Source organism: Hibiscus syriacus, unplaced genomic scaffold, assembly GCF_006381635.1.
Source record: "Hibiscus syriacus cultivar Baekdansim isolate YM2019G1 unplaced genomic scaffold, ASM638163v2 tig00113145_pilon, whole genome shotgun sequence".
Lineage (NCBI taxonomy): Eukaryota > Viridiplantae > Streptophyta > Magnoliopsida > Malvales > Malvaceae > Hibiscus > Hibiscus syriacus.
This window is the reverse complement of record NW_024063445.1, coordinates 696516-712068: the sequence shown is the minus strand read 5'-3', so window position 1 is coordinate 712068 and position 15553 is coordinate 696516. Positions and strand designations below refer to the sequence as shown.

General features: G+C 34.2%; 1 protein-coding gene and 1 pseudogene across 1 annotated transcript; one reads left to right on the top strand and one right to left on the bottom strand.

Annotated features, from left to right (window-relative positions):
* The first annotated feature begins 7325 nt into the window (after positions 1 to 7325).
* Positions 7326 to 8286, top strand: LOC120185894. Its single transcript, XM_039189980.1, has one exon. The coding sequence runs from the start codon at positions 7684 to 7686 to the stop codon at positions 8020 to 8022; it is 339 nt and encodes a 112-aa protein (XP_039045911.1). The 5' UTR covers positions 7326 to 7683; the 3' UTR covers positions 8023 to 8286.
* A 237-nt stretch (positions 8287 to 8523) lies between these two features.
* Positions 8524 to 10198, bottom strand: LOC120185891 (annotated as a pseudogene).
* Between the last annotated feature and the right edge of the window lie 5355 nt (positions 10199 to 15553).

Genomic DNA, 15553 nt, shown 5'->3' with positions numbered 1-15553 from the left:
ATACAGATACAGATACAGATACAGATACAGATACAGATACAGATACAGATACAGATACAGATACAGATACAGATACAGATACAGATACAGATACAGATACAGATACAGATACAGATACAGATACAGATACAGATACAGATACAGATACAGATACAGATACAGATACAGATACAGATACAGATACAGATACAGATACAGATACAGATACAGATACAGATACAGATACAGATACAGATACAGATACAGATACAGATACAGATACAGATACAGATACAGATACAGATACAGATACAGATACAGATACAGATACAGATACAGATACAGATACAGATACAGATACAGATACAGATACAGATACAGATACAGATACAGATACAGATACAGATACAGATACAGATACAGATACAGATACAGATACAGATACAGATACAGATACAGATACAGATACAGATACAGATACAGATACAGATACAGATACAGATACAGATACAGATACAGATACAGATACAGATACAGATACAGATACAGATACAGATACAGATACAGATACAGATACAGATACAGATACAGATACAGATACAGATACAGATACAGATACAGATACAGATACAGATACAGATACAGATACAGATACAGATACAGATACAGATACAGATACAGATACAGATACAGATACAGATACAGATACAGATACAGATACAGATACAGATACAGATACAGATACAGATACAGATACAGATACAGATACAGATACAGATACAGATACAGATACAGATACAGATACAGATACAGATACAGATACAGATACAGATACAGATACAGATACAGATACAGATACAGATACAGATACAGATACAGATACAGATACAGATACAGATACAGATACAGATACAGATACAGATACAGATACAGATACAGATACAGATACAGATACAGATACAGATACAGATACAGATACAGATACAGATACAGATACAGATACAGATACAGATACAGATACAGATACAGATACAGATACAGATACAGATACAGATACAGATACAGATACAGATACAGATACAGATACAGATACAGATACAGATACAGATACATATATAGATATAGATATAGATATAGATATAGATATAGATATAGATACATATGTATAAAATAAAATAAAATAAAAAATATGGACGAAAATGAGTGTCTACACTAGTTTTATCGTTTTCGACAAATATGCATGATATCATTGTTTGATTCGATAACCGCAATGACTAATATGTTAAGTAGTTAATATGTTTTTACAATCTATGTGTTGCTGCAAGGATTTTACGAAATTCATATGCCAATTGTTGACATGATGATCTATGAGTGTGCTATAGCAGATCGTGTTTGGCGGTAGAACAATGGTTGTTCCGATGTAGAAAACCTTTGGGATTGAAAATCCCAAAAACACGATTCTATTGATAAGTGTTATCAAATTGTGAGGTTTTTCTATAGGCGCCACAGTAGATATCGTCAATTAGTCTTCGGAGTCGTTCGGGATTGCGATTTTCATCCTAGGGTTTACGGGGTATAAAATGTTTATTCATCATCGATCGTCCATCGATCGATCACAATTTCATATGGGTTTTTGTCGCCGGGGGGAGGTGAGGTCGGGTGGACCTTCGTCAACGGCAAAGGGCAACGGGTGATATGGGTTTAGGGGTTGAAATGAAGGTTTTTAAAGTTTTGCGATTACCCGATTGTGACACGTGTCACTTAATGGGAGAAATTAACATCGTTGACGGACCGAGCACCTAAAATGGTAATATTTGTAATGTTAGACACAGAGATGAGTCAAAAAATACTTTAGGAACTTATTCGGAAAAAGGGTATAACTTGGGCACTTATTTTGGTATTAAGTCATAAAAAATAAAGAAATAAAAATATTCAAATAATATTTAACTTTCAATATTTTTATACTTTTAAAACAAATCAAAATAAGTTTAATATTTTGTTTTTTAATACCAAATTCACTATTTTTTATATTTTAAAAATGTATGCAAGAAATCATGTAATATAAAAATAATTTTTTTTATAAAATTTAAAAAATAAAATATATATTTTATATTTTTAATAATTGAATTTAATGTGAAATTTCTCTTTAAAATTGATTAAAAAGAATGAATTAATATTTAATTTTAAATTTTGTATCAAATATAAAAATAAAAGTATGTTTATATATTACATGAATTCTTCCATAAATTTTGTTGAAAAAATATTTTTTTAATTTTTATTAAATATGTTTATTTTTAAAAAAAAAGTTAAGAAATTAATTTTCTTCTTAATTATAATTTTTTTTATTAAATTTAATTATTTAAAAATATCAAAATTATAAAATTATTTTGTTTAAATTTATAAAAATATTTTTATATTACATTATTGCTTCCACAAATTGTATTTAAAAATATAAAAAATATTATATTTGGTTTTAAAAATAAATATTAAAATTATTTTGATTTGTTTTAAAAATATAAAAATAAAAAGTTATATATCATTTGAATATTTTATTTCTTTATTTTTATATCACTAATAATATTATAAGATAAATAAATGGTGTAACTTTCAAAACAAATGGATTAGTCGGCTCAATGGCTTGGGCACCCATTTCAATTTTAGAGAATCCAAGTTCAAACCCCAAAATGGAAGTTATTGTTTATTTATTTTTCTTTCAGAAATTTTTCATAGTTTTTAATAATTTAATTAAATAAATTAAAATTAAAAAAAAAATATTCCAATTAAGTGGTAACTTGTGGCACTAATGACATGTGTCATGACCATGTATTGACATGTGTCACCTCCTAATAGAATGGTTAATTTATAAAATTAAAATTAAAATTAGGACTAAATTAATATAATATACAAGTATTGAGGAAAAAATGTGTAATTATATAAATTTTTGTTAACTGCCACATCACTCCTCTGTTAGATTTTAATGGCAAGTGTATTAAATGATACCACTTAAATAGTTCAATGGTCATATTGATGCAAATTTAAAAATAGTAATAATTTTGATACTAACCCCATAGTTGGGTTGCCATTCAAGTAGTTTACCCTAAAACATTTATAAAATAAACTACACTAGATATCATTGAAGTTTAGGTGGTGTATTATTTATATCACATAATTTTTAATTATTATAATTATAGTATCGAACTTTGATTTTAGCTTTAGTTATATCAAAGGTCGTTAAAATCCAAATAACATGATAACATGTAAAACAACATTTTTTGGGTGCAACTATTGATGTCTAAAGCGACGGCGTTTTAAACACTAAAATTTTTTCACTATCATTGGTAGTGAATTGCCACCCCTCATCGGCCGTCATTTGCGATGAATTGGTATCAAAATATTCCCATTTCATCCCTCTTTCTTCTCCTAGGATTGACCTTTTTATGAAACACACTCAATTACGAAATTAAACAAAAAAAAATCCACCATTTTAGGGGTTTAAGGGCTTTCTTGGATTTAAGGTGTTTGGAGTGTTTATTCAAAAATTTGAACGATAACAAGCATTATTTTTAAGAATTGAGATAATATACATCAAAACTAATCTCATCGGATGACCAACAAAGGAGATAAGAGTATTAGCATGTCGAACTTTTAGATGAATTTTGATCGATTTTGAGTGAGTTTCATGAAAAAACATGTTTTCTTTATTTTGGCTCTTACATTCTCCCTTCTTCTCCCCCTCTCTCTATTTCTCTCCTATTTCTCTCCTATTTCTCATTTGAACCCAAGTTCCTGCCACCACGCTCATAGTTATTCTGACTACTGTCGGCTACTTTTGTCGGAGATCAATGATCAAATACTAAAATTTAAATGATTTTGAATATTCTATTCTAATTATCTATTATTGTCCCTAAACAGAAACTTAAAACAAAGGGGAAGAAATTTACCATAAGAAATTTTTTTGTACTCGAAAATCCGGTAGAAGGAATTGACAGGATCTTGCGGAGAAGGGAACCAAGAAATAGTAGTTGACAAAATCATTATCGCCGACAGTGATGAGAACAAGAGCTTCACTTACAATCTGTTGTGCCTCGTCGATTCCGACAAGGTAAGCCAACCATCTCTTGTATTCTTCGAAGTATTGTAATTGTCGAATATAATGTTTATCTGCCAATGCATCATTTCAAAAAAATATAGTCTAAATGGGATTCAATAGTGTCACATTGCCATGGAAAATATTAACATTAATGGAAGTTTCATTTTAAAATTTGAGCTCCGTAATGGAAAAGTTTGAGGTTCAAATTTTGATATTTATAATTCGGAGTTTCAGGATTCAGCTCGTGTTGTAAAGGAATTTAAAAGAATTACAAATTGAATGCATGTGTCATTCAGGATTCCAATACCAACTGAAGCAATGTTGGCACCAACAAGGAACTTTTCTCCGGTAAGTTCATGACTCAAGTATGGTAGTGTTGGCTCCGAACCAAGTGCATCACATAAAGATAAACACATTGCCAATTCATCTAGCATGATGGAAATATGGTCAGGAGTTGGAGCATTAAACGCAAAATACAAGAACAAAGTAAATACGGAAAAGAATTAAAGAAAGAAAGAGCAAACGATGAAGTCAGGGATGTTTTTGTCGTTGGAGAATCGGCCGATGGGATAACGGCTAGAAGTGTCAATGCCGTAGGGAAGCGAATCAGCTCGAGCAGTGGTTGCTAAGTAATTATTGTTTCCATTATCAACCACAGAATCGCCAAATAAGAAAAAGGCCCTGGGGCAGCTTCAAGTCGAGTCATGGTTGAAATTAACATTAAAAGGTCAAAAGCCATCAATGAAACCAGAACTACTTGATCATTGGTCCCTGACAAAGGTAACTGACAGTGGTTAGAATAGCTACCGACATTACGACCGGAGTCTGGGTTCAAATGAGATTCATGAGGGAAATGGAGAGAGAAGGGGAGGAAGAAGAAAGAAGAAAGAAAGAACAAAAATAAAGAAAAAAAAGAAAAACATTTTATATTTAGATCAAAATCATGTTGTTTTGATCTAAATTTAATTTTATATAAGATCTAAAACTACGTCATTTTGATGTTGATTGTAACATTATCGCACCGTTAAAGAGAAAACGGTCGAGTGACAAAAAAATTCAATCTATAAAGTTTAGTGAGTAAATTGAAAATATTGAAAGTTCAATAAGTGAAATAGGAAAAAAAGTAAAGTTCAGTGATGAATGATGTAGTTTACTCAATATAAAATGAGTAATCCCGTTGTAATGAAGAAAAAAGATGAAAAGAAAAAATATTATTTCAAAAATTATATATAAACAAAATGAATAATTTGTATAAATTACCCCAAAGATGAATTTCAAAACACTAATTAGTTAGGAGTGTTCACCGTATATTAATTATATTGTTTAGCTTAAACGGTTGGTTAGTTATTATAAGGGTTATTAAATTTTGTTAATAATAACCTAATCGTTAATAAGTGATTAACTCTAACGATTAATCTCTATTAACAGTTAGATTAATCTTGTTGAAAAATAGACAGCTATAAAACAAGGCTTTAACACTTACTCGAAAATGTTATATAAAATATCCATATGAAACGATAACTGTGTCTTGGTAATCCATTTCCTTAAAATCAATTTGTCCTGATGTGTGTAATCGCTACAATGAACGAATGTTCCTCAAAATTAGCTCAACTCTTTAAATTTCGTACACTAGAAAAATAGAATGAACTTTGATGGTGCTACTCGTCTCTCAAAAGTCATAATTAAAACTCAAAAAAATATGAAAACCCTAAAATAAATGAGATTGCTTTTTAAAAGCAAATATTTTTGCTTAGGATAATCTCAAATGAGAAGTATATCTATAGAATGGAAAATGAGGGCAAAACGTTATACAATTCAACAGCATTAAAATATTATTTAAAACAAAATTAAACAACATTAGAAATGCTCTAATTCTAGACATTAACAATAAACAGACCGTCCATAATGATTTTCGTAAGTAGTTAAAAATAAACTGCAATGCCAAATAGTATTGACACAAGGGGTTGAAATTCAGAAATTTGAGCTTATAAAGTCAAGTTCGAGTATATGTAAATCACAATTGAGTCTTAAGTATGCTCTGACCTTGGACTAGGGGAACCATCCTTACCTAAACTTTTCGATGTACCAAAAGAAATAAGTGCAATTAAACTTTATATAAGTGTGAGGCTGGAGTAAAATTATTGCATATAATTATATGTAATAATTTAAATACTTGTTTTAATAAAAGATAATTAAAAAAAAGGCTATATATAAACCTACTTTTACTTTAAGCCATGAATATAAATATAAAGCAGATAAAATTAGAATATTAAACATAAAAGGTTAAAGGTATATAATATGATTTGGAACATACTTTAGGCTTTTAACATTAACATAAATGAGCTTAATAACACTATATTATTGATCATAAGCTTTGTTTTTGTATTAATGAATAAGTTTTCTTAATTTTTTTTGAATAAGTTATCACACACAGAGGTTTGTTATCTACTGATTGTTACTGTTTGATGGATAGCTGCACAAACACAAATTATAGTTGACGAAAGATTATATACGTGTATTCTAATTGCATCAATCTATATCACAGTCAAGATATTCACATTCACACTACAAAAGATAGATATTGTAAAATAGAAAAACTAGGACCAACTAATAAAATAAATAAGTAAAAGATGTTATGTATCGTAGTAATGCTTTAGAAACAAATTTGTATTGTAATCGCAAATCAGACAATTATTCTTAAGGCTAACACAATACTTGTTAATTTATACATTCCAAAAAAATAAAACTCAATTAAAAAAAAAATGGTTGTCCCTTTTTCCCATATATATGGGGTAAGGGGGAGGTAAGATAGTAGGCTACCCCCAACACCAGGTTGAGAGCAGCTTCCGCAAGAGACCTCCGAATTATGAAATGCCCTCCGTGGGACTCGATCCCACGACCTCAAGGTTAAAAACTCAATTGATTACTATTTTAAATTACCGAAAATAAATAAAAAAATTTGCTCAAGTAAAGGAAAAAGGTAAGACTAAAAGATAGAGATAATAGAGAGAATAAAGAACAACTTTGATGAGTGATTAGACATAAACTGCAATTACCTTTATATAAGTGTGAGATAGAAGAAAAATTATTACATACTAATTTAAATACTGAGTTTAATTAAAAAATAATTAAACTAATTAAAAAAAGAAAGCTACATAGAGACTTGTTTTTACTTGAAGCCAAGAACATAAAAGGAAAAGTCCAAATTACCATCCCTTACAACAAATCCCATATAATTGTTGCAGAAAGAGCCTCGAAACCTACTTCGATTCCTCCACCTCCATAGACCACAACTTTTAACCTTTTTCCCAACCCTTTTTACATTCTTAATTATATCAATCCACCAAAGTTTCGCCCTTCTATGACAGGGAGTTACAGGTTCCTCCAATCTAAAACAACCCCATCATCTTTATAGATTTCCTCGATTTGGGTTTGAGAAATCCCAGTCAAACTCTGTTTTTCCTCGAACTAGTAGTTGATTTTTGGTGATTTTTAACCAAAACCCACCAGTCAAACCAATTCAAGATTGGATTTTTCTTGGCTTAATTTCTTGTGAAGTTTCTTTTTTGTTCCTGACCAAGCGATTCAAGGTTCTCGATTGGATTTTCAAGGAGATGAATTTCAGGAGCATGGAGGAGTTTTGGGCCTATTATGTGACTCAACACTCCAAACGATCAACAAGAAGGTGGCACTTTACCGGCACGCTCTTGAGTATTGTGTTGTTTATATATTCTTTGTTGTTCAATTGGTGGTTCGTGGTGTTTGTGCCGATATGTGGCTATGGGATTGCCTGGTACAGTCATTTCTTTGTGGAAGGGAATGTGCCTGCCACTTTTGGGCATCCGGTTTGGTCCTTTTTGTGTGATTTCAGGATGTTTGGATTGATGCTTACTGGGAAAATGGATAGGGAGATCAAGAGGCTTGGAAAGAGACCTATATTAAACGGCTTCTAAAGGGTTCTTATGCAGAACTTTTGTTTTTTGCCTGTTTAATTCACATGATACAGTTGCTTGTATTTTACATTTCTTTGTTTACGATGCTGTGAACTATAGTTAAAACTCATGTTTTACATCTTGCTTCTGAAACTGTTTAGTTCACTTTTCTTGAGTTTATGCTGAATAATCGAGTATAATTCATTGAGACTCAGCTGGATGATTATTGGTGTAGAATTCTTGTATTTTGGCTTTCTGAGTGATGGGTTGAACAATTTTGGGTAAGTTTTCTGCTGTTAATGCTTATCTAATGAATCATTTTGTTCAAAGGAGTTGCTTGCTTGCTTCTGAATTTGTGTCAGATTGAAGAACGCATCAACTTTTAACTATCTAATTTAAAAAATGAAACTCAAATTCGACAACAATTGTACAACTTTCCGCATCCTTAATCAAAACGTTATAAAGGCCAACACTGTACAGACAAAAAAATCAAATTGAGCTCGAATACAATCAAAGACCTTGATTTAAATGATGTAAACTATAGCATGTATTGAGATCCAATACGACATAGCTTTCACAAGTTGGTGTTTCGGGAGAATGAAGGCAGAGGCCTGGCCTCCTGTGGACGAAGGATGATAAGCACACACAACATACCAACCATTGGGATGACGAGAAGCCTCTTCAGCAGTTTGTAGTAATACATGTGGAATGTGAGGGAGAGGTCATCTGAGAAATAGAGTCCATTCTTGTCAACCATCTCCACAACAACAGCCCCTGTAGGCCTTACCCCTACTGTTGGAAGTTTAATCCGATATTTTTCCGGACGCTCAAAGATCTCCTTGGTAGTTACCCAGGACTAATAATGTCGTCTGCATTGTTTCAGCACAGCATCAGGAGAGGGGGGAATGAATGAAAAGCTAAACTACTTTAAAAAGTTAAGAAATAAACATTTGAATTGCTTTAGCAATTTTCATTTGTGCATGAGATGGGAGCTTACTGTGACATTGTAAGGTGCTTGGAACCCTGAAGGATATCTATGCTTATCCACAATCTCAATCTCCACCCGGAAGCTTTTGCCTTCCTCATCACGAAAAGCTCGGGATGAATGTGTGACATATACTCCCTCACGGTTGTAACTGTTTGCAACCTTGTTTCTTCCTTGGTTATTTGATCTCCATGCCTGAAATAAATTACAATTAATTAAATCTAATTCTTAGCAAATGCACAAGACTAAAATCATATCAGGTTTTCTATCCAGCCTTAAGTGGATGGTGTGGGGCAGGGGTCGAAAAGCAAAAGACATTTCTGTTCATAGTTGTAACGATAAGATCTAGGTCATCACCGCCATCAACATTGTCAGCTAACACCATGCTATACCTGTCAAGAAACGGTCCAAATATAAGAAGAGAAACATGAAATAGCATTGGGAAAGGTATGGAACCATAGGGCATAATCACAAACTACTTACGAAGTTTCACCAATATCTACAACATCAGCACATGATGTATGTCCATCTATCAAGTACAAATCACCATCAAAGGATGTTGTCACATCAGCACATGCTTTTCTCCCCTCGTTCACTTAAGTCAACTAGAAGGACTTGATTCATTACTCTCCCATGAGTTCTATACGGATAGGGACGGACCACTGAAACATCCTTTCCACTTGGAACATAAATATTCCTGGATGACATGGGAACTACAAGATCTGTGTGTCCATCTCCGTCAACACCACCAACAGCAGGACCCTGAGGAAAGAGATAATATTCAGACAATTATCTCGAAGGGCTTCAAACAGGTATAAATCTTTGTTTACCGGCTCAGCACTAGTTCCTCAATGCATTATTTTCTTCAATTTGGAGTTCAAACCCAGATGAAAGATGCTTGAAAATGGCTAACATGCACTTAGGGCATGTACCAATGAACATATATCCCTTTACGCAATAATACATAGTGGTGATAACAATGACATTTGTCATGAATGGAAAGAAAGGAAGCAGTGGCAAAACAATACCAAATTATAAATGCATATAGAGAAACTAGCTACGTATTAATTGATCATACCATGTATCATTTACGGACAAAGATACAGAAAGAGTGCTACAACACACCTGGAGAATCAGACTCTTTACATGAGCTTCCCAAATTTCTTCTCCTTGTGCAGTCCATGCTGCAACATTCCCATGTGTATCTGACATTTCCTGAATGAAATGAAAAATTCAATGGAATGATTGGTGAAAATAATTGCAAATAAGTAAAGCCATTTAAAACAAGAAAAGCAAGGAGGAACTTTGCAGAGAAAGTTATTTCTAATGAAAAACACCAAGCATTACGAGGACAACTTCAAAAGAAGGAACACGAAAGAGTGCACTGTGATAATGGGGTTCAAAGTAGGTAATTCCAGTGTAACATTTCTAACAAAATCACATATGAATCCCACATGATTGAACCAAAATCATGTATAATGAAATTATTGATGCAGAAAAAGAATAATCCCAAAGCAGAATTGGTAAAAAAAAAAATTGTATGAAGGCTAAAGTAGTTTCAACATCGGGGTAGAGTAGACAACTACTTGAATTCACATAGGCAGGGAAATATTGATTAGCTGTGTTCTAATGTATGGATCACACATATAAGATCAACTGTAAGAAATCCACTTAACCTGCTTTGTATCAAGATTGAATACAACAATGCCTCCAGCAACATATTTTCCAATATCAATACCTCCAAGTTCCTTCATATGTTTAGGGTTGTCATAGTACCTAACAAATAATTTTCAGTTTTTCAGCCATTTCAATTGTAAAAGAACATCCCTCATCCCTCCTTCCACAATATAAATTAACTTAGAACAGACTGAAAAAGTTAAATATGAAAAGGGAAATAAAAGCTACAATTTTCCTTAAATGAATTTCAAGTGGCATTTAAGAGTAATCTAGGCTACGAAGTCAGATTGGAACATCAGGAAGATAACTTACACATGATCAAAAAAGTAGGAAACAACAACAATCATTTCCGATATAATTCAACTACTGATAATATGGGTCTTTACAATGAGTGAGAAAGCTAGAGAGAGAGTGAATGTGGAGTTGGAAGGGAATACTTCTTTAGACAGAGGTAGTGCGGAGTCAAGAGGAGATTCGTGGGTAGCGGTCGTAGATAATCTCAGTAAGGGAGTGCATAGAAGTGCTTTATGGAAACGTTTTAGATTTCATGGTAAGGTGATTAAGGTGTTTATCCCGTTTGTTAATAGGAGACCTAACTATAAGGTCAATACGTTTGCCTTTGTGCATTTTGCAAGTAAGGAGGATTTGCTGAAGGCAGTGGAGCGTATGAATAATGTAGTGATCGATGGGAGGAGGGTAATGGCGTCGATTGCAAAATATCAGAGGAATAGTGCTACGAGGAACTTGAAGCGAAATATTGTGGTGGGGTCAAGAGATGCAGGTGCAGAGGAGTCCAAAAGGAAAAATCCAATACCCATAGTGGATGACGTGGGGAAGAAGGAGCTGTTAAACAAGTTTCATGATGGTAGGACATATAAGGATACAGTATTGGGGGTGAGAAAAGTTGATGGTCAGCAGATGAGTAACGTTGGAGATAAGAGGGAGGTGAAAAAGTCTCTGCAAGTGTTTATTCCAATGGAGGAGAGGATATGGCTAAGGTCGTCTTTAACAGGAATTTGTAAGGGGATTTTTGAAGTAGAATTCGTGTAGAGGGAATTAAGGACTGAGGGTTTCAATGTCAAGGTGGTAAGATGGGGATATGCAAAAAATGCATGTTTGATAGTATTTCACTTAGTGGAGGAGAAAAAAGCAGCGATGGAAGATAAGTGGGAGGAATTATCCTTCTGGTTCGAAAGGTTGGAATCTGTTGTGGATGAGAATGGTGTTCCATTAAATTGTTGGACGGTTCCATTCTTTACAAACTTGGCATCGAGATTGGGCAAGCTAGTGTAGATACAGGAGCAAACAGTTCAGAAAATGGATTGTAGAGTGGCACATTTGTTGTTGAGGGTGGAGAGTACTTTTGATATTCCTTCTCAGGTCTCCGTCAATACGTATGGAAGATCGTTTACCATTAAAATTAAGGTGGAAGAGAGTGATGATTTTTTTTCCGGTCTTGGATGATATGGTTGAAGAAGACGAAATAATGGATCCTTGGGAGGAGAACTCATTGGACTGGAGCCAACGGGATGTTCAGGAAGGACAGGAAGAGCAGTTGGGGCAGCAGTCTTTGTCAGATTCTCAGGACAGTGTTGAAGCATGGGTTCGGGGTGCTCAACAAGGAGATAATATGTTTATCGATGGAAATTTGAAAGGAAAAGTAGGCTCTAAAAAAATATTGGCTGTTGACTTTTGTTCTGAGGAGACAGTAGTAGGTGGTGTTCCCATTCAACAGGGAGTGTCAGTGGATTTTAATGAAGGGAGAGAAAAGGAGAGGAGTATTGGAGATATCATATTGGGCCAGGATACGGTTGCTCAAGAAAATGGGCTTAGTACCAACATGGATAGGAGTCTAACAAATGGGCATGTTCAAGGGAATTTAAGATCAAATATTGTTGCCATTAATTCTGTAGAAGTACCTAATGTTGAAGAAGCTGTTTTAAAGTTGCAGAACGGGCGTGTCTCACCGGTGATGCGTCGTCATTCTGGGAAATGTGCTTCAGTAAGCAAAATCGAGAGAGGTTTTTATAAGAATGTATATTACAGGAGGTGGGAAGTTAAGAGTTATAATGGTAAGGAGTCTGAAACCTTTGCAGTGAATGAGACAAAGGGGGTGGTAAAGGCTTTGGAATGTTGGAATGTTTCCAAGTTGTTGGGTGTGAAGTTTAAAGGAGGAGAGAAAGCTTTTATGGATATAATGGTTCCTATGGTTAATGAAAGGAACTCAAAAGAGGGAAGGTAGTTGTAACTGGGAATTAAGGTTATTGTATGCTAATAATGGTTGAGTGGTCGGTGTTGTCTTGGAATGTTAGAGGGTTGGGTAAAAGGGTGAAAGCTTGAGCAATTAAGAGATTTGTTGATGAGAAGAAACCTACAATTGTATTTTTTTAAGAATCAAAATTAGAGGTTGTCAGTCATATGTTGGTGAGGAAAATGGGGGTAAATTACTTATTGGTTCGACAGTATCTACTACTGTAGGCTTTGCTGGTGGTCTAATAACCTTTTGGAATCAGAAGGAGTTTGTGGTGAAGGATGTAGTCATTAATAGTAGATTTGTAGTAATAAAAGAGACTTTGGAAGGAGTTCCAGGAAGTTGTGTTTTATTAATGTGTATGGCCCTAGTGTGGATGCAGATAAAGAGATGTTTTTCAGGGAGTTATTATATTTTTTTGGATAATGTTGACTGTCCATTATGCTTAGGAGGAGATTTCAATGCAGTGTTGTCACAGGAAGAGAAAGAAGGAGGGACAGTGAATTCGGTAACAATGAATATGTTTAGAGACTTTGTGAGTAAGGCCAATTTGTTTGATTTACCTTTGTCTGGAGGTCGTTTTACATGGTGTAATAATAGGGAAGCTCACACGTTTGAGAGGTTGGATCGGTTTTTGGTTGATTAGAGATTACTAGCTTGGTTTCCAAAAATAAGTCAGTCATTGCAGCCAAGGTCTGTTTCAGATCACAATATTATTCTGTTGGAGAACAAAGAATGTAATTGGGGGCAGAAACCGTTCAGACTGTTTAACTATGTACTTGAGGAGGATGGGTTTAGTGAAACGATGGAGAATGAGCTTGTTAAATTTTGTAAAGAGGAAAAAGGGAAGCCCATGTCTAAGGTGCTAAAGTGGGTGAAGGGTGTGGTAAAAAATGGTCTGGGAGGGGTTATTTAGAGTTACCCCAGAAAATCAGATTATTGGAGAAAGGAATTCAGGATCTGGAATTGGAAATGCAACAAGGTCTTCCTTCGGTGTCAATGAAATCAATAATTGAAGCAAAGAAAGAACTACGGGACCTACAAAAGAAAGAAGAATCGATTTGGTTGCAAAAATCAAGACTGAAATGGAGAATGGATGGTGATAAGAACACCAGATTTTTTCATCATAGTGCTGCAGTTAGAGGAAGAAAAATGGTATTAAGTCCCTCAAAGTGGGTAATGAAGTAGTAGAAGATCCTACCTTAATTAGAGCTTCAGTGGTGGAGTTTTTTAATGGTTTGTTTAGTCAGAATAATTCTTTGGAGGCTGAGGAATTAGATATGGATTTTCTAAAATTATCGGTAGGACATAGTTTAGCACTTGAGAAGCCATTTTCAGAGGAGGAAGTTTAGGAAGCAATTGCCAACTCGGGCCGGATGGTCTGAATTTAGGATTTTTTATGAAATTCTGGTCTTCTTTGAAAGAGGATATTATGTTGTTTTTTAAGGACTTTTATGTGGGGAAGGAATGGGACTTGGAGGTGAATCATTCCTTTATTTCCCTTATACCTAAGAAGGATAATCCGGAGGGGATGGAGGACTTTAGGCCTATTAGCCTTGTGGGAGGTTTATATAAAATTTTGTTAAAGGTCCTAGCTAGAAGATTCAGTTTGTGCATTAATGATATAATTAGTCCATCTCAATTTGTGTTTATTTAAGGGATGGATATTTTGGACTGTTCGTTTATAGAAAATGAAGGAATTGATTTTTGGAGGAAGAGAGGGTTGGAAGGGGTAGTCTTTAAGGTGGATTTCAAGAGAGCCTATAATTCGGTAGATTGGTTGGTTTTGTTGAAAATAATGGGTAAAATGGGGTTTGGTGAAAAATGGTGCTCTTGGATGTATCAGTGTATGTCAACTGCCTCTATTTCAGTTTTACTAAATGGTACTCCTACGGACAGAATTCACACTGAAAGAGGACTTAGAAAGGGTTGCTCGCTATCCCCTTTGCTATTCAATTTGGGTGATGAATTGCTTCATTTGTTGTTAACTAAAGCAATGGATATGGGATTATTTTCGGGCTTTGAGTTTGGAATTCAAGAAAGTTCTTTCAAGCTATCGTATTTGCAGTTTGCGGATGACCTTATTATTTTTTTCCAAAGCATCAATCTGGGATTTGAAGAATATTAGAAGGGTTACTGATCTATGAGTTATTGGTGGGGCTGAAGATTAATTTAGTTAAGAGCAGAATTTTTGGAATAAATGTTGAGGAGAAGGTTTTGGCTGGTTGGTCTAATGAAATTGGCTGCTTAGTGGGTAATTTTCCAGTAGAGTATCTAGGATTGTCTTTGGGGTCCAAGAGAAACTCTGTTGCAATGTGGGAGCCAATAGTGCAGAGATTTCATAATAAGTTGTCTGGTTGGAAGGTAAACTCTCTAGCGTTAGCAGGTAGGGTGGTGTTGGTTAAAGCAGTGTTGTGCTCCCTCCCCACATATTTCCTTTCTATTTTTAGAATTCCAAAAATTGTGTAGCAAAAATTAAATTCGATCATGACTGCATTTTTATGGGGGGGGTTTGACCGACAGAAGGAACATACATTGGGTGAACTGGAATTTGGTCAGTAAGCCAAGAAGGTTCGGGGTCTAGGGATCCTGAATTTAGCTATTCTGAATAGAGCATTGATGGGAAAGTGGGTTTGGAA